The following is a 24,363-nucleotide window of genomic DNA, read 5'->3' on the forward strand; positions in this document are numbered from 1 at the left end:
TCTTGACAAAGTCAAAGTTTATTCCAAAAAAAAAAGTACACAATTTTTTTGATGCCAGCAGGGGTCAGACTTTAGCTATCATTATGACACACACTGTAAAACTGTCATGGTGAATCTTATCCACTCTGCCAGTTTCTTCCTTCCATCCAACACCTACAAACAGACAGAACTCAACCTCATCGAAATGCATCTGATACCGGAAGTGCATTCTGTCAAACTTAATAACTGATGCTTGATTTTGATTTTTCATTTCATTTTTTTATTTTTATTTATTTATTTATTTTGCTGTAATTTCTAATTTGAAAACTGTGTGAATTGTATATAGCCTAGGCCTATTAACATATTTTAATCAATGCATTCAATCCTTAAAGTGAGCTCATAAAAAAAACACTCTTGTCAATTAAAATCTGTATCACCTTCTTCGATTAACTATTTTTATAATAATATTTTTGTTTTCTTGACTTGACTTTACAGTAAACTGTTCGTTTAAAGGTATAGTTGCCCCAAAAGAAAAATTATGTTATCATTTGCATGTCGCTCCAAACATACCGTTTTGTTTACCATTTACTAAATTTTATGGATAAAAAGGGGGCATTTTATTTAATGGTGAACTATTCCTTTAAGCTAATCTCGATGTAGAGAAAGTTTCAAAGAATAATTTAAATTAACTTTACTTAACTCACCAACTTCTTTTATTCACAAAAACTAAGCACTTGCATTTCCTTTTGTTCGCTTTATCTCTTCAAAATGGCACTTTCTCTGAGACTAAGGCAGAACATTTGAATCACAGTGACTGAAAGGCAAAGGGCGAATGATATATGAGAGAACATGTGACTGCACTGCAGAGTACAGACAGACTTGAGTCTCCACACCCTACACTCATGATAACTACACAGCGCTGAGGGATAGTTCACCTAAAAATAAAAATTATTTATCATTTATCAAAAGATTATATTTTTAAGAATGTCAGTAACCCAACAATTGATGGGCTCCATTGACTTCCATAGTATTCCCCATACATGAAAGTCAGGGGCCTGTTTGGTTACCCATATTCTTCAAAATATCTTTTGTGTTTAGCAGAAGAAAGAACAGGTTTTAACAGGTTTGGAACAACTTGAGGGTAAAAAATTATTAATTTAAATTTTTGGGTGAACTAACCCTTTAAAATGTACAACACCAGCCGGGTCTGCATAATCTTTATTTCTGGAGTCTTAAGCTGTGCTTGCCCACGTGTATAATATGGTCAACTTTAGTATTAGCACAGGAGACCAGATAATATTATGGTCAGTTGGTCATTGATTTCCACTTTCCAAAAATTCAAAGGTCATAGCATGTAAAATCCTTGAACTTGTTTTAACTCTAGCTTTCCACACACTGATAACGGTTTGAATTATGAAGATTTGTCTCGTCGCAACATGCACGTGATATATAATCGCTTATATCAGCAGCATAATCCCCATGTGCAGAGCAGAAGGGTTCAACATCTGCAGCTGACAACCCTGTGAGACACAAAGAGCTCCAACAGGTTATCATACACTACAATGATCTGCAGTGAAACCTGTTATAAGTATAGACACTCCCAAATATTCTTCATGGTCTGGTGGTCAGGGTTAATTAAAATGTCCCACAAATCTCACGGCAGTTCTGGGATTAAGTATATCCTCTATTAAAAATCCAGACAGTCAATTCGATGAAGGCATTGAGTGGCAAATGACCTAATATTGCTGACAGTCACGTCACAGCACTCTTGATTTAACAACCTCTTTCCTTGCTTGTCAATCAGCTGCATGGAAATGTGTGATTTTTGCATTTCAGACTTCAGTGGTTTGTTTCAAAAGAGTGCCATTAACACAGTCACAATCTTTAATACTCATTATTCTAAATAAACAGCTAGATTTTAGGGACCATTTATGCATTATAGGCCAAACGTTGAAGAAAAATTGATGATCAAACATAAAACAAGAAACCATGTCAAATAAGGAATTAAATCACATTAACTTTAGTGACAAGCAATGTTGTAATCCTCTTTTGCCATATTACCTCGTGACATCACGTGGCACAGATTACCGTAAAAAGGTTCACACAAATAGACTGCAAGTCTGTAACAGACCGATTATCCAGCACACTGACCAGGCCCTGTTTAGACAACCAGCTAAAAGCTAAAATTAGATTTTTTTTTTGCATATCCAGATTTTATGCAGTTGGGTTTTTGAAAGTCTGACCAAAAAAAAAAAAAAAAAAAACCATTTTTTTTTTTCAAATCTGATTCCAACCACATATGGACTTGTTTTGAAATGTTATTCCAATCCATTTTTTAGATGAGTCTCCGTCTGGACACTCTGGCTGCTCAAATCGGATTTCAAACTGTCTTTTGCGTCACACACCAACTTCTCAACTGGTGACAAGAAATGTCGAAAGTGTTCATACAGTGTTGTATAGTACAAATAGTATGTCCAAAGATTTCAGCATTTGTAATGGAGAAGTTCTGCAAACGCAACTCGACAGGGCGCTTATTTGGAGAGCTAAATACGTCGCCATGCATAGGTTGGCTATGTCCGGACACAAATCAAATTTGATCACTTGCAATAAAAAAAGTGTGGACAGTCTGCCTGAAAAGATCAGCTCAGAGAAAAAAAAATCTGTAGTCTGAACGTAGACAAGAGTTCAGTTCGGTTGTGATCCCAACTTCTGGTGACATGCAAGCCTTGTTCAACTGTCAGCCCACATGTTTTTTTGTGCATATTCGATTGGAATCAGATCATATTTATATACATCTCTCTATATATATCTATATCTTCATATTTCTGCCTCTGCTCCATAAAAAAATCCAGCACCAAGGCAGCATGTTGTTGTGTTGTTAGACAACGTCTGTATTGCAAACGTTGTTGCTGTTGTGTGTTGTTTTTTTTTTGTTTTTTTTGGCATAAGCATACACACCAACCTAACGTCATCTTCAAAGAAACCAATGCAGATATTCAGTCAATAATTCAGTCAAATATATGAGAGATATTGTCCTGACACGATTGGTCCAATTCGTTCTAGAACAATTATTTGGATTTAGCCAGTATTACATAAGACAAGGCACAAGAGTTTAAGCAATGCATATATTTCCTCAAAATTAGTATCTAATAATGATGATATGACAATTACATTCAGTTTTCAGCCCTTTCAGAGTTTTAAATGGGTATTAAAAATGCAAAAAATGTACAAGAAAACAGTAAATCCCAAAAATCCATTCAAGAACAGAATGTTCTTTAAATTTTAAATGCTCAAGAAATTGGAAAATAAAATAAATTGAAAGTAAATGCCAATCCTGTTTATACTCTGATGCTTTGCTCAACTGATTAAGATCTTGTATTTGCAGGCCATTTGTAATCCTGCCCACATCTTACACAGGCTCCACCCCTCTCTTGTGGTTTACAGAGAGAGTAAAGTGCTGGTAGCTGATCCAGAGGTGTTCAGGAAATGCACACGTGAACCACACGGAAATGCTACGAAAAAGAAAAACAGCTGCAAACCAAAAAAAAAAAAAACTGTACAAAGTTTACAACATGGAAAATCAAAACAATTATCTCAGGATATTACAACTGAAGCAGAATATTACAACATAAGTAGAATTTAAAACAAAGAAACCATCTCAGGTTAAAACAATTCATTAAATCCAACATTATGCCATATATAGCTTCTACTTTTATGTTCCAGAAGCAAGATTAAATTATTCAATCACTGTAAACCTATTTCTAAATCTCAAATAAGACACACAAATGTGTAAAAAAAAGCAAAACAAAAAAATAGTTTCACTCAAGTGTATCTCGATGCATATAAACTAGACGGTCTGAGCGGACTGTTTCACCAGAGTTAGTTTCCCTTTTCAATGTCAGTTTTGTTATTCTGACATAGGTGATCAAGTATTCAGACAGTCAAGAAGTTCAGACTATTCTCCCACAAGCTTGACTTGCGTAAGAGGAAAAATGACTGTAGATCGTTGATGAAATATCCTACTGAACTTCTTTAAGAGTCCAACACCACTATACCACTGTATAAAACACCACTTTGGAAAGAAGTTAGTGCAGTTTTTATTGTGTTGAACAGCCAATTTAAAAAAAAAAAAAGTGGCTGTCAGTCACTTCCTCATAATGCTTTCGATTCCCGTTCAAAATCTGTAGGATTTACCGTCATGGCCTTACATATGACCTTGCTAACATAAAGACCTCAATTAGAAAGGGCTTGGAGAGTGCGTCCTTCGCCTTAGTGAAGAGCAATCCCTGCGAGCTGCATGTTAGCGTGTAGATTTCTATAGAGTTGAAGTCAGGGCAGGAGAGAGACACCAGCATGTGGAGTACAGACGCAAGATACTAGATGCATGGGTCTAAAAGCTAGGATAACAATGATTTGGACTGTACCCAACTGAAACTGACGTTCTAGTTAATCGTAACTAATCATAAGGTCACTGAATGTTACCCTGTGTGCCTCTATCATGTGGTGTGGTATCAAAAGGCGGCAGGTGTCTGAAAGTAAAAAAACATTGACCCAAGTCAAAGTGTATTCTAATTTTCTCACTTCCAGGACCTACTTCCTGAGGATAAATAAGGCACTGAGGCAGCGACGACCTTGTCAGATGATGAATTATGCAACACGACAGCATTATATACACATTTACAAGCTTAGTAGCATCTATCTGATTTGTCATTTGCAATTACTAGAAACCGACTAAGAAGACTTTCACCCAAACACACTTTCCTGGTTTGTTAGTGGTTAGTTGTTCAAAGCATTAAATGCAGCTCCTTGTTTAAAACCTAGTTCTAATGCACTACATAGTTTCACCTGAGGGAATGTATGTCTAGTAACAGCCCGCAATCACATTACCCAGCATTCTCTGTTCCACGGGATAGCAGCATAGTAGCAAGAGAGAATAAAGTAGCAAAAAGGTAGAAACAGGTTCAAATAAAGTTGATGAAAGAGCACCATTCCCAAGAAATACATCTATGTGAAAAATGGCCTATAGAGCGGAATGAATGTGAAAGAGCGAGCAGGCAAGTAGTGTTCATGAATACGCAGGAACATTTCCCATCAAACCTTTTGATCATATGCGCAGGGCCTTTAATTGTTTTGGGTAAGTGTTATTGCCACTTTGCAAACCCTGAATGAAAATTAGCACGACTAAAATATCAAGATATGATCTGTAAATTGTCAGTATTCCTAAAAGTGGCCCTTAGTCACTGCTGTCGTCTTCATCGTCGTCGTCCGACATTCCGTTGTTGCTGGAATACTCCAAACCGTGCCGGCTGTCCGAGTGGGAGGCTCCCGTGGAGAGCTGCTTGTAACAGAACTCGCACACACGCACCGGTTTGGACGACTGACTGGGCAGCAGGAACTTTTTCTCCGAACAGGGGCCGCACACGACGAAGCCGCACTTCCGGCAGTGGTGGCGCCGGTTGACGGGGGTGAACTTCATCTTCTGGCAGCGCATGCACACGGTCGCTTCCGAGTCGGGCACCCAGACCGCTGCGTGCTCGCCGGTGGGAGATTTCCCGCTTTTTTCCAGCAGGTCCGAAACACACTTGCTGATGTGGCTCATCCACTCGGACTTCTCTGTTGCTGTCGCGGCATAGACGGCGAAGGATTTGGTGGGCGTTTTAATGAGCCAGCCATTGCGTAGTTCGCCCTCATCATCAACAGTGTCTATGGTGACGCTCTCCAGAGGGATGATGTGCTGCTTATTGTATTTCTTCTTCAGGATGACGATGTTGCCGTACACCAGGATGTCGTTGAAGAGGAAGAACTGCCGGGCTTTGGGCTTTTTGCGGCACAGCTTTGTGAGAACGCCCTCCCCGATGAGCACTCGACCTGGGATGGCTAGCGGTTGACCTGCAGTGCCGAAGCATGCTTCCACAAACCCGATGCGCTTAGAGTTGGCCTCACTGTTTGCCAAGCGGTCCACCATCTTTCAGACGCCTGGGAAAGAGAAATAGAAAAATAAAGGGTTATAATAAGAGCAGAAACAGTGATTATAATGACTCTTACCATGACCGTATCAGCACACATAAGAGATAATACCAAGTAACACTTCTGGTTAATCAAATCTTAACCAATGCTTTGTGGCTTTTAAATAATTCCCTGAAACATCTCACTTTTGAGATATGAAATCAGCGGCCACTTGTTTAAATGCAAAAGCTTTTTTTTTTATATACACACAGAGGTCAAAAACTCTGACACCACCAGTTAAAAATGTCAATATTCCTTTTCTTTATTAAGTGCTTCCAAAAAATCATCAGCATATTTTAACAGAGACAGGCTGCCAAGTGTTGTGAGAGATTCTCTATGCGGTTTGATGCAGTTGTTACAGATCGATAAATTTCATTAAAATATATGAAAATATAAAATAAAATCAATGGACAAAATGGATATGGAAAATATTGGGGGAAAGAGTGAGCTGCTGCGAGAAAGGTATATGATCCAAGTTGTTGCTTTATATTTATAAGCGCTTCAAAAAAAAAAGCATGTTTCCGCTTCGGATTACAAGTTCGGGAAGATGTTTGATGTGTGTTGCTTTTTCAAATTCAAACTCGCATTGCTTTTAGATCATTAGAAGTACCTTGTACAAAAACCCTCCAGGTCTAAACTTTTAATTGCCAAACATCTATATACATTTATTTGAGGAAAAATAATCGAGTTTAAATTCTTTGAAATATTTAGGGGTTCATAATTCATATACCCAAAGATATCAATGTTTGAATCTCTTGTTTTCTTGACCGCGAATAACACGTTTGTCCCAAAAAGTAAATCAGACGACACTATTTTGTCAAGTGGTTAATATGGCATATTCATAAAAAGAGATTTGTTGTAATAACAGTACAGCCTTTTCTCTGTCAGACAATACATTTTAAAATTAATTGTATGCCTTTTGGCAACACAAGTCATCCGGCTTTTATTAACATAATATTCTAATATGGATCTAGCTTACTGGAAAGTGGAACAAGTGTCTCACACCAGCCACAGAGCAAACACTCAAAATAACATTATAACAAAACTTTCAACACACTCAAACGTATTTTAATGATTGTTTTGACTAAGTAAAACAGTGCTGTGTAGTGTAACAAGTGCTACAGGGTATGACCAAAAATTTATAATCACTGTATTTTTCTAAATGATACTGGTTTCACAGTATAATGATGAATTTGATTTTTTAAAACCACATTTTCTACTGATTAAGAGAGGAAATACTGCAGTAAATTGACTTAGAATGCCCTGTTTTACTGTATTAAACACAAGTATTAAAAGAACACCCTGACTTTTTGGGACTTTAGCTTATATCACCGTATCCCCCTGAGTTATACAAGTCCATACATACCCTCCGGGCGTGCCTTAACTCTGTCTGACGCAGCCACTGCTAGCCTAGCTTAGCACAAAGACTAGAGGTAAACGGCTCCAGCTAGCATACTACTCCCAATGAGTGACAAAATAATGCCAACGTTTTCCTATTTACATGTTGTGATTTGTATATAGTCACAGCTAGGGCTGCACGATTCTTGCTAAAATGTGAATCACGATTTTTCTCCATGGGAATTGAGATCTCGATTCTCTTACACGATTCTCTTTTTTTTTCCATCCAAAATGTATTGCACTCAAGTAAAAAAAAAAAAAAAAAAAAAAAAAAACACAAGACAGTCTAATAAAGTGCAGTAACAAAAAAAAATCTAAATTGTTTAAGCTGGTTCTTTGGGGCCAGCCTATGTAGCTGTCTGTGTATTAGTCATGAACTAAAAGTAAGTGTAGGCTATATTTAATATTTTCTGGCTAGTTTACTATAGCTTTTTTTATAATCAGACATCACACTTTCACCCAAACTGAATAATTACAAACAAGTTTAAATGGGTAGCCTAAATCTTCTATAAATATTTGAGTCTTCATATCTAAAACTCTCCAAAATGCTCTATGTGAAACTGCGGTTTTCCAAACTTTCGTGTTGTTTGAAGACCTCTCTCTCTCTCTCCCCCTCTCTCTCTCTCTCTCTCTCTCTCTCTCTCTCTCTCCCTCTCCGCCCTTTCAAGCGCAGCAGTTTCTTTTCTACATCATCACTCGCCGATCAAACTAGGCTTTGGCGGGACTAATATGTGCTAAAGCGGCCTCCAAAAAGCAGACGATCTGACGGTTTTAGAAGATTAACAAACCGAAATTAAAAAACAGACCTGCCCTATTTGAGACAAGCTTTTATTTACCCAAACCTGCAGCCACACAGGCGTGTAAAAGATACAGGCGTCTATGGGACTCGGCTATTATTTTTATATAAGTTTTAAGGTACTTCAGTTCCTGTTAAAACTGACTAGACATTGTGTGAAACTACCTTTTGAGTGAAATCATTAATTTTGTCCCTCAAAAGTGTGCTTTCACTTTAATTGAGCGCGCGTTTCACTGCTGCTCACGCGCTGCCCCTGCTCCCGGTGAATACTTTGATTAACATGCAAGCCCAAAAAAAATATGCGCTGCTCACGTGCAACAACTTTAATTTAGACATTCCCTGATGAAACGTCCGCATGATTGATTTGTGAATTATTGTTTTGTTTTTGTGTGAGTGTGGCCAATATAACGCGTAAATGCAGCATGATCTGAATGCAGGGAAATACACAGAAGTGAATCGCCATCATTAAGAAATGAGATCGCATTTATGTTTGAATCGAGATCGTGATTTTTTTTCGATTAATCGTGCAGCCCTAGTCACAGCGTGTACAAAATCAAATAACAAGGTCACATGAGACACAGCCATCTTCTAACCGTACTTCAGATACTTCTGCGGAGCAATTTGCTCGGAGCAACTGAGAAGCCCTGTGGCGGGGAGCAGAGACTTCGATCAGAGTATTGCGCTAATCACTTGCGGTATATTAAAAATTAGAATCATAACAAAAATAAATATCATTATTATTCTATATGAGCTGGTATACCACCCAGCACTAAGTGTAACGCCACATTTGCGGCTATTTTGCAGTGAATTTAAGTGATTAAACGTAACTGTAACAAAAGTCAGGTTCAAATAAGAAGGAAGCGGATATTAAACAACTTTAATCGTAAAATAAACAACAAAATGAAAGGAGCAGCAGCGGCTAGGGGTGTAACATTGTATCATGATACAATATATCGCAAAACAAAAACAACAATACATATCATGGATATATAGTGACATTATGTATCGCCATTTCTATGCGACACATCCTAAATGAGTTTCATCAGATAACGTAACAAACTTGTTTCGGCACAAGAGGACCCAAATGTAAGTGAACTTGAACTTAGTTAAGTGTTAGCCAGAAAGTGTTACTCCCGTTGTGGATGCACTCTGCCGTAACAACAACACTGACACACGGGTAACTGAAGCACAAATAATTTACAACAGTGTTCTCCTTATAATGTTGTGGCAGATTGGAGATGCACATCTTGCACTTAACTGTATTTTCATGATCAAAATGATTCCAGGCATCACTGTGCAATTTCAAATCCATAGTTTTACTTTATTTTGCCAGTCTGGACTGCATGCTAATAACCAATCAGAAAAAATGTAATATTACTCGTGCACCTCCCCAGTTGTAGCCCTAGTCTCTTACATCATCACAAGAAAGACAAGTCTGTTCAAAGGAGATGTGTGTTCCTACAGAACAATACATCATTGTGGACTTTGTTGTTGTTGTTGTTGGAATAGCCTTCAATCTGCAGATTTTTTGATGGAGAGAATGGGTCAATATTTATAAATGACAAGCATTTACAACAAATAATTCAATATAATATTTGATTTAAACAGATTATCAAAATAGGCTACGTTCACACTGCAGGCTGAAACGACCCAATTCCGATTTTTTTGCCCCTATGCGACCTGTATCTGATTTTTTCATGACAGTCTGAACGACACAGATCCGATCTTTTCAAATGCGACCCAGGCCACTTGGGTATGTGGTCTAAATCCGATATGCATCCGATCTTTTGAAATGCGACTTCAATCTGAACGGCCAGGTCACATATATCCGACCCGCACGTCATTGCATGCACCTGTAGCCAGCCAATACACGCTAACTCCAACGCGTTTCTGCACTGTTATGGGCCACTGCAGACGTGTCTCTTCCCCAGTGTTGTGCATGAACGCGTTCATATTTTCGCGTATCATATTATTCACGTTCGCCCAAAATAAACATACTGTATTACTGCCTGATGAACATTACTGTGAACACGTTCATTCTGGTGTCTGTGAACGTGCGCTCTCTGTCAGTATAACTTTGTACAGTATGGTGCCAGATATAGAGCCTTCCAAGCGAAAACCTGGCTAAAACACATGTAAACATGCCTTAAAATGTAGCGAATAACCACCCAATCTGGCAACACCAGCCACCAGTGTCGCACTATCAATTAAACGGGTTTTATGACGAGGTCGGTGAGGATCGGAAAAATCTTACATTTATGTGCAAACTTTGCCCGTCGATAAAATAATTATTGTCTGTGTTTGTATATGGGCTGTGGCAATAATAATAATAAAACAAAAGCTCGCAACATATGAAAAAAAAGAACTATTCCGCAAACAACAAGTGACGTCGTTGACCGTTGATTACTCTTTCTGCGCATGCGGGTCACTTCTGGGTCATTTCACGTTCACACAGGAGATCACAAAAGGTCGCATTTAATTGGAAATGTGAACGGCCTTGCAAAAAAAAATCAAATTTTTTCAAAAAATCGGAATTGAGCATTAAGCTCTGCAGTGTGAACGTAGCCATAGTTTCTTATTTGCAGCTCTAATAGTAATCCTCTGATAAATCGAAACCAACTCAAACTACATTATTACAGAGTATCCTTTAACAGCTCAAGAGAGAAACAGAGCTACATGAGCTATCAAGGTAGGACAACACAGGATCCGATCATTCTCACATTACATCCTGTCTGTCCGCCTCTTCAGTCGCATCTGTGCTGGTCTAAGAAACTGCACCAGTTTTTTAAAAAAAAACAACAACATGATGTGCCAGCAAATGACAAACACCTCATAAGCTAGTAAGCTACTGGTTCACTTAATAAGCAGGTGCTAAAATCAAGTCAGTGTGTAATACTGTAGAGTCACCCTTGTTTATTCACTCGCCTTTGGACGTAAACAAATTACATAATGCAAAGCTTCTTCAGATGCCAGAGCAGATCATGACAATCCCGTTCTGGTTTAGTGTTATGCAAAAGACAGATACCAATCACATCTTTGGTTTTACATCATTTCTTCTGTTTTTTTAATTCACAAATTATCAAACCAGTATCGCCATCACGCTATCTGGGTTTCCAAGATACAGGGTGTTTGAAAATGGAGAATCTGAGGTCTGTATGGGGGTCATTGTAAAGCTTGGTGAGCTCATAAATCACATGAGATTTTCATAAAATCAGTTAAACGCTGAGGGATTAAGGGACCAGAAAATAGTACAGGGTGTATTTCCATTATACCATGGATAAGGTAAACCCCAGTTTTCTTTCTGTTATGACTATCATATTGTACTCTGATAATATGGCACACAAAATGAGCCTCAACCAAGAGAGGAACACCATGACATTTAATACATCCTACACATTGACCTCAACGTTGAAAAACCAAGCATGCCCATGTACAACTTCACACTTCATGCACAAACCACATATTAATCTAATGCAATCATCTCCCTGAGCAGGAAACATCAACATACAACTAACCTTCCCCATCTATTTTTTACAAGTGATAGACCAAATACTTTTTGTTGTTGTTGTTTTTTAGATCATGTACATTGGCTGATAACTGGCTTGGCGAATAGACAGCAACTTGACTTGCCCTGTTTTGGTGAATTTTAAGAAAATATTATTATGAGAGGTGTTTAAAAGTATAATCCATTCAAAAATGAAAGTTGCACGGCATCATTTACTCATCCCCATGTTTAAAACCTGTATTACTTTTTTCCTCTGCAGTACGCAAACAATGACACACATTATTTTTTTGTCCATACAATGAATGCGGAGGTCAAAAACATCTTTAGACCCCAGTGACTTTAAACACAAGGACAAAAATATTCTTCAAAATAGAAGAAAGTCATACAGATTTGGGGCAACGTGAAGTGATTAAATTATGACAGGGTGAACTATCCCTTTAATGTCAGCAAATTACATCATATTAGACAAAAATCTCACCCAATACCGTCCCAAAAGGACACGGCACTAGAACAGAATGCATAGATCTTAAGACACTTTTAAAGGTTAAACTATTTTTAACACAAGTGTCAAATAACTGCCCAAGAAGACATGACGCAACAGCCAAAGATGATTAACTCAAAAGATGCAACAGTTCCAAGAAGTTTATACTGCAACTCCCAAATTGATTAGTCAGTTGTAGAACAACTTATCAAGCATTAACAATTTGTGCCGTTTACTTCCACAGGACACACAATGGTTGTCCAACAAACAGTTATGGGTTAGCGATATTAAACCAGAAAGGAAAAGACAAAAATGTGTCACACCATCTTTAACACGGACACTCAGAGGAGCTCAGCACGAATTGTGAAGTAACGTGATGGGGAGTAGAGAAGCTCTGTGTGCCTGAAACTCAGTGAAAGGACACCGCTGCCTCCTACACAACAGCACTTTCCTGACTCACTTCCTCATTCAAATGAAAATGAAAACTACTGCCAAATTACTACACACATGCCATGCTGTGGGCAATAGTACATGTTTAGAATAGCCAAATATATTGCAGTTACAACCACTTTAATTTCCACAGCAAGAACAAGTGATACTTAGAGCAGTATACGCTTTGTGTTACATGTGTCTGCAGTATTATCAACACACTAACCTATCAAAAGTCAGTAAATATTGTACTACAATGCCATAGACAAATATAGAAACATTCTAGAGACCACGTACCATAATGACATTTGAATTTTTTTTCTTCAAAAAATTACCCCGATCAAAGAAAAATGTAGACAAAACCTTACAATAAAATGCCTGTTCTCTTTCACTTGTGAAAATGTAGTTTCAATGTATGTTTTTCCAAACATAAGACATTTTTTTGGTCCATACACAACACACAACTTTGAACTCCACTGACTTTCATGGTATGGACAATATTCCACAGAGAGAGAAAAAATGGCAAAAAAAAAAAAAAAAAACACGCGTCGTGCTGCAAACACCCACTCTTTTCAGAGGCTTCCCTAAACCAGTGTCTGGTTTAAAACCGAGAAGCACAAAGCGTCTTGTTAGCTGCCTTGTAAAAGGTTTGCTCTCGTGTTGCTGAGTGACATAAAGGTCAATGATGAACACTTAGCAACTCTTAGCAATGGCACATTAAGCAGCTAAAGCTTCTTTCTTTCACGCGTTTGCGAGCGACACCCTCTTGCCAGTGAACAAGAATATCAAGCAGATAAACTCTTCATCTACATATACAAAGAAATAATAACAAATAAGGAATGAGAATTGCTGTGTAAAGCCTAATTTTACCTGAAATCTGCCTCAGAAAAACTGCAACAAATGCATACCACCTTCTAATTTGAAATCCTCAGATGAACATCACACCAGATTGTGTAAGACACTATACGCTCCAAGTATGATTTGTATAAAAAAAATGTATAGCCAATACTTTATTCAGGGGTCCCACGCCTTGGTTAGCTTCAAATTCAAGGACCTTTCAAGGACTTTCCAGGTCCAATACTCTCAAATTCAAGAACTTAATGTGGTGGGACACGTGTTGTATCCAATATTAAACGTTGGGATACCATCGTAGTACTTTTGTGCGTGCGTGAACGTCATGGCAACGTACAACACAAAAGTACCTCACGCAGGAAACACAACGTAACGCGTAAATGTGCGTAACTAATGAACATGAAGAAACCTAGTATGCATAGGCCACGAAGTGTTGGCGACATAACACATTAGCGGACTGAAGGGAATAAAATGGATTTTTTTCCAGAAAATATTTTGCACAAAATAAATTCAAGCACTTTCAAGGCCATTTATCTATATATGTTCATTTTCAAAAAACTTTCCAGGGCCTTGATTGTTTTTGTTTTTTTCAGATTCAGAAACTTTCAAGTTGTGATTTGGTGTTGTACACAGTAACAGTTGTGGTGGCGATGGTGCAGTGGATAAGACACATGCCTTTGGTGTGAGAGACCGAGGTTCGAATCCAATGTGTCCCTGAGCAAGACACTTAACTGACATATATATCAATTGTAAGTCGCTTTGGATAAAAGCATCAGCTAAATAAATAAATGTAAAATGTAATGTCAGTCAGATGGTTTCCTGTTTGAGTGGGCAGTTCTTGGCCAGAACAAGCTGTTATACTATTATTAACACTAAATTTCAATGTATTGCAATTTTTGCATAGATCAATTAATACAAACATGCTTGAAAGTGCATATTCAGGGCAGGCCTCAATATACTCGCAGCTAACTCGATCACTTGGACCAAAGATAGACTGAAAAGCGCACCAATTTGTTCTTCGATTTTGCTTTAAGTATATCAGAGAATTTAATCACTGTAGCCTCTCAAAGCACAAAAGAGAAACAGACATATTTGCAGTCTGCTTCACTAGATTCACTCAAACACTTATTTCCATTGCTGAAGCATATGAGTCTGTCGAATAAGTCCCTGACCGAATTTGCTTAGATGTCCTGCTGGCAATGATTAAGTGAATCTGATCTGGAAGAGAAGCCTGGAAGGCTTACTCTGGACATGCAGTCTGTGTAGAGAGATGTCATCCTAATTCTGCCAGCCTTCATGACAAAGGCTGATGGATGGGTGCCTGTCTCCATAATTAGACTCTCTGCTATGACTCACTAAAGCATTAGCCACAGCATCTATTTCACTAAGTTCACAAACCCTGCAGAAAGCTCATTTATCATTCAACAGGCAGGAACCAAAGAGAATGTCTATCAGGCGATGTCCAATCAAAAATGTGCAATATATAAAATTATAAATTATGTTTACTGACCCAGTGTTACTAACAATTTAATGGGTCCTTGCTGATGTCATGTTAGTTATGATAATTGTTACACAAATATAGTGTTTTTCACACAGTCGCCTTGCAGTGCAACAGCTGCTATGTGGAAAAGCACATCTTGGCACTTTCAGACTGTAGTATGCGAGATCAGAGGCAGCTGCAGGTCGGAGAGGAGGAGCAGGTGCGGACCAGACCTCTTTCTTTCTCTGCAGAATGCTAATTTTGCAGGTCTAACAGCCAGCACCTAGCCTTCCAGAAGCCAAGCAACTTGATAGTCCATCTGCCGGAGGAAAGCAGGAGTTGTCAATCACACAAATCAACTGGAAAAACAAAGCACAAATGGTCTCTAAGGCTTAGGGTTGGGTATCGAGAATCGAGTATCGATTGGAACTGAAACTAACTTTTCGTTTTTCCCGGAATCGTTTAAAAGTTAAAATTTCGATTCCTAGTTTCGATATTCACAGTACGCTGAGCGGAAGAAAAAAACGCTGAACAACACCAATAAAGAAGCGTCTACTGGAAGTGTTGGCATAACCACGCGAGTCGAACATGAGTACTTTACGTCGGCGATCCAAAGTGTGGCTTCACTTTTCTAAAAATAACGAAATCTTGGCAAAATGCAAAATTTGAAACAAAAGGAGTATTTTTACAGAAGGAGTATTTCCTTCAGAAAGGATTATTTCCTTCAGAAAGGCCATTGGTTAACAAGGTTAGCTAAACTTTTTTGACCCTGCCTCTTAAAAGAATCGGAATCGAGAATCGTTAGGAACCGGAATCGAAACAAGGAATCGCAATCGGAGTCAGAATCGTTCAAATTCAAACGATACCCAACCCTACTAAGGCTGCATTTACACTGCAGGTCTTGATGCCCAGATCCGATTTTCTGACTATATCCGATTTTGACACCCATCTTTTAAAAGTGACCCATATCCATTTTTTGCATTTACGCTACACACTGCTGAACCTACCTAATTTAGACGTTCTGACCCGGAAAAGGGAACGAAATGCAATGGATGCAGATGCAAATAAAATTATGCCCTGTTTTGCTTTCCACAATATTTTGAAAAGTCATCCAAAAAGTCAGCAAAACATTGTTCTCGTACTGCAAAGAAAAAAGGGAGAGCCCTTGTTGGCACTGTAGGCACCATATCGTGAAATGTCTTCAAACGGATTTATTTCTGTAACATCCCAGCATTTTTGCCAGCACTCTTCTCCTAAAACACTCAAAAGACATGAAACCTCCATATTGCTCCACTGTGTATCCATCATCCTCCATCGTGCCTACAGTATATTAAGTCATGTCATCTCAGTTAGTGGTGTCCATCTGAGTTGACTTCACTTTGTTAATGACGTGCGACTCGCATTTACTGGAGAATATCCGATTTGTTCGCTTACATGGCACACACAAATGCACATAACCGATTCATATCGGATTTATTACCACATATGAGTGAGGCCTGAATCCGATCTGAGAAAATCGGAATCCATGCGATTTGGGTCACTTGAACGAACCATGCAGTGTAAATGGGGCCTAATAGGCATTACCTGTTTTCTTAACGCAGATTTATGCGATTATGAGTGCTGTGAGACAGTAATCTCCCCTTAGTGGCAAATCACAATGGTGTGCTGTGGATGAAATGACACATATTAGCAGGCATGTATCAGGAAGGCGATATATGGGAATGCGATGAAAGAGGTGGTAAAAGAAGATTAAATTCTAACAGCTCGGACAGCTGAAAGCTCAGACTACACCAATTAATTAATGACGCGCGTAGTTTCCATGTTTATCCAAGCACGTCTGGTGCATACTAACAGCAATAAAATGATTCAGAAAAAAAAAAACACTAATAGCCTTGCATAATAAATATAGACACACTGATATTTATAAGATTGCTGATTAAAACCATCAGCATATTATTGGCCATACTATTGTTACATGATTAAAGTGTTGTTGTACATTACAAACACATTACAAAGTGAAAATGCTGGATGATGCAACGTAATTTTTCTTAGTTCTGCACTCTGCGTAGTTACTGCCTTTTTGCTTTGTAGGGCAGTATAGTATTTAGCAATTCTATTTAATACGGAAAGACAGGTCACTCGCGGTCAAAAGCCATTCAATGTTTATATCTCTCATTGCAATTCTATTATCAAAACATTAGCATATTATAAAAACTGCTTTATGTGAAATAGCATTTTTTTTTGTTAAACTGAAATTTTTTTCCAATTAAAATATAAATTTCTGTGTAGCTAAAAATTAGTTCAATTAATTAAGAAGTTTAATATTGTGCAATTCTACAAAAAAAAAAAAGAATAATAATTTAAATACGGTTTCGTCCCAGAATTTTCATTTCGGTGCGTCACTAATGATCATATAAAGGCCAGTTCCCAAGACCAGATGCATCATATGCTGCAAATACAGACATAGGATGACATAGGATGATAGGATGACAGACATACTTAAAAAAAAATGAAGACCCACTGTCTGTCATTTTGATGTCATGCCTACTTACTTTTTAAATCAAGTTGTAAATACTGTTGGTGCCGATGTGCTAGTTTTTGTAAAGTTGAGTTTGAGCACTGGAATGGTCCCTGATAGCCTTTAACATGCAACAATTACTCCAATATTAAAGGCCCCAAATTCAGACACATATGTCTTAGCATATTTTAGACAAATCTTTAACCTATCTTTTATGGCCAAACTTTTGTAGAAAGTGGTATCATTTCAATTACAGGCCTTTCTTAATACAAACCATATTTATAAAACTTTTCAATCTGGTTTCAGAAAATTACATAGCACTTAATCTGCTCTACTACAAGTCTCAAATGACATCCCTATTGGCTACAGATGACAGCAATGCTGTTGCTTTGGTCATAATAGATCTCAGCTCTGCCTTTGATATGGTAGCACTAGCACATGATACACTCATGTCTCATTTAAAAAATTGTACTCGCTTCAGAGGTAACACTCTTGAATAGTTCCAGGCCTTTTTAAATGATTTTAAGATTTCTGTTTGTATTGGACAACATACATCCTCCACTGTCCTTTGACTTGTGGTATCCCTCAGGTTTCCATTCTTGCTCTGATTTTGTTCATGATATATTTGCTTCCCTTGGGTTCAATCTTTCATAAATATGGGATATCTTTTCATTTATAAGCTGATGATGCTCAGTTTTATCTCACTTTACAACCTAATGATAAGCATGCAATAGGAACACTCTGATTGATTGATTGATTGTTTTCAGTAACTTAAATTATGGTTAACAAATAATTTCTTGACATTAAGTCAAAACTGAACTGATTCTGTTTGGGCCTAGTGATGCTTTTAATGCAAGTAGTATTTATGACCTTGGTTGGTTACCAATGGGTCACCACAGGAGCAAAAACGGCTTTCGATGTGCTAAGAATGTGGTCCATCCCTAGGTCCAGATTAAAACACTGTGTATCGAGCTTTTTCTATTGCTGGTCCAACACTCTTGAACAGGCTCCCTGTAGGCATCCGAAGAGCACCGTCTCTTTTTGAATCTATGCTTAGATCCTATTTCCTTGAACAGATGTTGTTAGTCTAAAATATGTTATTAAGTTTTATTTTATCACTTTGTAATTTTTTTCATGTTTAATTTATTTTATGTAGCCTACAGCAGTTTGGTCAACCCATGGTTGTTTTTAAATGTGCTTTATAAATAAATAAAAGAAAAAAGAAAATACAGGAGTGAAATGAAGATTAAAAATTGCATTTGCAATTCAAAATGTGATTTAAAAACTTGCACAATTTGGCCCAACATTTTGGATTATTAGGATTTTTAGGATTATTATCATTATTACTACATAAAAATATAAGAAAATAAGAAATATCACTACTGTAATATATTACTGAAAAATAAAAAAAGTGTATTAAAAAATATATAATTTTATAGCACAACTAAAATTGCAATACTAACATTTACATTTACAGTACTGTTTTAATATCCCACAAACATTAAACCATCCAAATTTAAACTGTGGATGGAAAATTGTGATATTCCTTAAAAATAAAGTTTTTTATAAATTTAATTACTAATAATTTGAACCAAACTTTTATTTTGGCGGGTTGTGAAAACACCAGAAGCATCGCGTGTGCTTGAGTATGTGTAATACACGAAACTGTCCATTCTCACAGAGCTGTGTGCAGTACATGCAGACTTTATTTATTATACTTTATTATAAGCAGTTTATTATTCACAAATACTAGTCTATATCATGATTTAATTCATTTTTGATTTATTCTTCCCAATTTTGCCAGATTCTGTGACATTTCGCATAAACATTAAATTGACTGGATTTTATAATTCTGTCTGCAAAATCATGTGTCTCTACATGTGCTCTTACGTTATAAGCGACCCAAACCAGGTTTCAACAAGAAGTCGGCACTGCAGAGAAAAAAAATAATGCAATGGCTTGTGTGCCTGTACTTCTGGAGTCGTCTCAGAGCCCTATAACTCAACAAACCTGTCAAAAGCACCTGTAAATCAGCAGTTTTGTGCAGTAAATGTCTGACCCTAAACCAGCCAGTAAACCATTCTGGGCAAATTAAACAGTTAAAAATGATGCCAACATAGTGCCTTTCAGTAAGTTAAGATATTAGGGAAGTACAGCAGAACTATTCTGCTACACCACAGAACATTTGTATCTGTTAAAACCTTACTTTAGATCTTTTGGTTTCTCCATCAGCTCAAGACACAAGATCTTCAAAGTGAAGTTGAACTATTTATGAGCTAGGCTACGCAAACTTTCGAGCCCACAAAATTAGATTAAGCCTGTTCAAATATACAGACATTCAGCATTCACACACAAAGATTAACCATACATCCTGTCACATCATCATACCTAAATAACACACAAGTAAAACATGAGATAAGATCATAACATTGGGGACTTTGGATTAACAGATAAAGCAAGCAGCAATAGTAAAAATAAAATTAAAAGCACTTTGCATTCTGCAGGGCTGTCATTTTCGAAACAAGTTTTGAAAAAGAAAATAGGGAATCAATTTTAACAGTGCTGCTCCCCAGTCCCCATCATTATGAATGCCTGTGCAAACGCGTATTTTACGTTTGCCTTTAAATTAGCGATTTAAAAGACCCCGCCTCACACGTCGATTAACCAGTAGTGGGAAAATATTCTCACCGTCACATCCCTAGTACCAACTCCTAGTACCGGTACATTTCACAACCTGCTAACAATGTTAAACCATCATCCAGCATAAATCACTCCGCACAGACAATCTAGGTACATGAAATCAGTGACTTTACACTCAATTCAAGTTCACATGTCCATTAGCTGGAAAATATCTCTGCAAATCAAACCTGTTGTATAAAGCATGTGTTGCTTAGTGTAATTACTCCAACAACTTGCTTGGTCATAAGCCATAGATTACCTCTCACCAAACAACATGTTCAGGCTACAGGAGGGTAAAGTTCTCAGAACTTCTCACACATCCTTTTGCGGCTTATACAAGGTTTATTGGAGTGTTTTGGAATCTTGCCCAACATGCACTGTCTGCACTTGAATAAGCTGTGTTCAGAAACGAGGTCAATCACTAATTCCATGGACTTGGTTGCGTTGAAGACATAAGCCAATTTCCTAATCACCACTGGATCTGTTCTATGAATGGATTAAGCAACAGAAACTTTTTGTGTCTAGAAACTGTTAAAGTTGTAATGATGGCATGCTGAGGGGTGGGACTGGGAATCTTTACTAGGGTTGGGTATCGTTTGAATTTGAACGATTCTGATTCCGATTGCGATTCCTTGTTTCGATTCCGGTTCCTAACGATTCTCGATTCCGATTCTTTTAAGAGGCAGGGTCAAAAAAGTTTAGCTAACCTTGCTAACCAATGGCCTTTCTGAACGAAATAATCCTTTCTGAAGGAAATACTCCTTCTGTAAAAATACTCCTTTTGTCACAAATTTTGCATTTTGCCGAGATTTCATTATTTTTAGAAAAGTGAAGCCACACTTTGGATCGCCAACGTAAGGTACTCATGTTCGACTCGCGTGGTTATGCCAACGCTTCCGGTAGACGCTTCTTCGTTGGAGTTGTTCAGCGGTTTCTTCTTCCGCTCGCCGGACTGTGAATATCGAAACTAGGAATCGAAATTTTAACTTTTGAATGATTCCGGGAAAAACGAAAAGTTAGTCTCGGTTCCAATCAATACTCGATTCTCGATACCCAACCCTAATCTTTAGGCACCTTGAGATTCAATTCTATTCCAAATTCTTAAATGGCTGATATATAGGCCTAGATGTTGATACCAACAATAAGGTGGGGACAAAAGCAAATTATTATTTATCAATTACTGAAGCTCCAAAAACATTTACTATGCAACCAAACGTTCCTATAACCAAAAAAAGATTAACATTGGTATTTTTTTAACTTAAGCCTGTTACAATATACACTCACCGGCCACTTTATTAGGTACACCTGTCCAACTGCTCGTTAACACTTAATTTCTAAGCTGCCAATCACATGGCGGCAACTCAGTGCATTTAGGCATGTAGACATGGTCAAGACAATCTCCTGCAGTTCAAACCAAGCATCAGTATGGGGAAGAAAGGTGATTTGAGTGACTTTGAACGTGGCATGATTGTTGGTGCCAGAAGGGCTGGTCTGAGTATTTCAGAAACTGCTAATCTACTGGGATTTTCACGCACAACCATCTCTAGGGTTTACAGAGAATGGTCCGAAAAAGAAAAAACATCCAGTGAGCGGCAGTTCTGTGGGCGGAAATGCCTTGTTGATGCCAGAGGTCAGAGGAGAATGGCCAGACTGGTTCGAGCTGATAGAAGGGCAACAGTGACTCAAATAACCACCCGTTACAACCAAGGTGGGCAGAAGAGCATCTCTGAACGCACAGTACGTCGAACTTTGAGGCAGATGGGCTACAGCAGCAGAAGACCACACCGGGTGCCACTCCTTTCAGCTAAGAACAGGAAACTGAGGCTACAATTTGCACAAGCTCATCGAAATTGGACAATAGAAGATTGGAAAAACGTTGCCTGGTCTGATGAGTCTCGATTTCTGCTGCAACATTCGGATGGTAGGGTCAGAATTTGGCGTCTACAACATGAAAGCATGGATCCATCCTGCCTTGTATCAACGGTTCAGGCTGGTAGTGGTGGTGTCATGGTGTGGGGAATATTTTCTTGGCACTCTTTGGGCCCCTTGGTACCAATTGAGCATCGTTGCAACGCCACAGCCTACCTGAGTATTGTTGCTGACCATGTCCATCCCTTTATGACCACAATGTACCCAACTTCTGATGGCTACTTTCAGCAGGATAATGCGCCATGTCATAAAGCTGGAATCATCTCAGACTGGTTTCTTGAACATGACAATGAGTTCGCTGTACTCAAATGGCCTCCACAGTCACCAGATCTCAATCCAATAGAGCATCTTTGGGATGTGGTGGAACGGGAGATTCGCATCATGGATGTGCAGCCGACAAATCTGCGGCAACTGTGTGATGCCATCATGTCAATATGGACCAAACTCCCTGAGGAATGCTTCCAGCACCTTGTTGAATCTATGCCACGAAGAATTGAGGCAGTTCTGAAGCCAAAAGGGGGTCCAACCCGTTACTAGCATGGGGTACCTAATAAAGTGGCCGGTGAGTGTAAATACAATAAATGCACCCTCTTCGTGCCATTTTCCCATTGTTGCACACCGCATGGAACTTGACTGTATCTGTAATGATTTGTCTCACCTATGCTTGTTTTAATTCAAACCAAATTGTTTTTGGTGGATCAGTTCATAATTGTTAAAAAAAAGAATTGTAATGCAGTAGTGACATTGTCCAGAGTAGAGGCTTGAATTTAGGCTTCAAGTGCTGTTTTGACAACCATTTAATCTCTATGAAAATCTACCTTAAACTGTGTGTCCTGTGCACCAGCTGTCCAGACAGGAGGGGGTCAAACAGGTCACTGACAGACATTTGAGCATGCAAATATTTTAACCTTGTACTATGAATTCCTGCTAACTGGTAGTATCAAGAATATATGGGCAATGTTTATCCTTAGTTAAGACATCTTAATAGGACAATCTTTTCTTTAGCATATAACAAAACTGTAACTGTTTCTTTACACTAAACAACTTTTCAATTTGATATTTCTATCGGTCTTGCTGACACTGCCATACCTGTACCCATTATTATTACAGACATGACGAAGTTAGCAGCATCATTTCAACAACCTCTACTTTGAAAACTAAGACAGACTTGCAATAAGCACAGGCAGTTCCTTTGAAGTACAAGATCATATTATTATTTGTTGTAAGATTTATTTAGAGCATTATGAATGTTTGACTCATACTCTCAAAAAGAACTAGAAACTGGATTTGTTGAAATAAAATAAAAAGCAGGTGTGAATCAAACAGCCATACGAATGCAGAAGCGAAACTTTCTACACAATATTAAACAAAAATGAATGCTCAGTGTGGTCATAGGAAAACCATGAACAAGTATTCTTATTGTGAAGCAAAAGTCCAGGACTGCTTCCTTAATTCATGGTTTTACAGCAACTAATTAAAAGTTTCATACTGCCTCTACAGCTAAAAATCACAACAGGACAGCTATCATGCTGTTTATGCGAGGAACGGAGTTGGGTGGTTTTCAATAGTTTCGATGACTCACCGACAACTATCTGTCACACAGGCGAGGATAATAGTAAAACTTCTGGTGTATTCATTGGCATCGTCAGATCAAAAGCCTTATGGTTGAATGAAGGTACTTTGTCATATAGCTAATTCCATTTGCAACTTTTTTTACTTACTGTAACGTTACTTGTTTTGACACACTGACAGCTCAACCAGAAGACTAACAACTCTCACAGACTTTAGTATTATTTGATAGACTATATAATGAGCTATAAATTAGAGAAACATATTCAAACAGCCACCAATGGTAATATTGTCAATTTAGTTTTACATTTCGTCGTTGACAAAGTTTTCCCACACGTTAGCATGCTACAAGCTAACAAGGCGCATGGATTGTCCCATTCCGCACGTTCCTTGACCTCGTCCAAAATCTTTCAAACTTACCTGACTGAAACACGTTTCACCAACACTACTGCAGCCGAAATAATAAAAAGTAACCATGGTAAACAAGTTGTAGTTCAACAAGTACAACTAGAATGACAGGCGCGAATTGAAACTAGACTATTCGCGAGCGCTTCGTAAGTTTAGGCACGCACGCACTTACCTCAAAGCCACTGATCAACGGCTGTAGACGCAAAGCCACAATCTCTGGTAAGTTTTCCAACGACCAAAATATTTTAATTCCAAATTCAAGAAGCGTTAGTTTGAAGTTCTTCTGCCACCTTCCCGGGCAGCCAAAGTCGGAAAGACGGAAACTGCCGTTTCA

General features: G+C 38.1%; 1 protein-coding gene and 1 long non-coding RNA gene across 2 annotated transcripts; both read right to left on the reverse strand.

The window, feature by feature from the left end:
* LOC148977038 (uncharacterized) lies at window positions 1-22,612 on the reverse strand. The gene is made up of 2 exons (XR_016145775.1): window positions 21,404-22,612; window positions 1-2,774 (listed from the first exon to the last, which is right to left on the reverse strand). It is a non-coding gene; the product is annotated as an uncharacterized LOC148977038 (long non-coding RNA).
* On the reverse strand, window positions 3,091-24,363 carry plekhf2 (pleckstrin homology and FYVE domain containing 2). The gene is made up of 2 exons (XM_039650864.2): window positions 24,202-24,363; window positions 3,091-5,955 (listed from the first exon to the last, which is right to left on the reverse strand). The coding sequence occupies exon 2, from the start codon at window positions 5,942-5,944 to the stop codon at window positions 5,213-5,215; it is 732 nt and encodes a 243-aa protein (XP_039506798.1). The 5' UTR covers window positions 5,945-5,955; window positions 24,202-24,363; the 3' UTR covers window positions 3,091-5,212.

Source organism: Pimephales promelas, chromosome 12 (assembly GCF_988280905.1).
Source record: "Pimephales promelas chromosome 12, fPimPro1.hap1.1, whole genome shotgun sequence".
Taxonomy (NCBI): domain Eukaryota; kingdom Metazoa; phylum Chordata; class Actinopteri; order Cypriniformes; family Leuciscidae; genus Pimephales; species Pimephales promelas.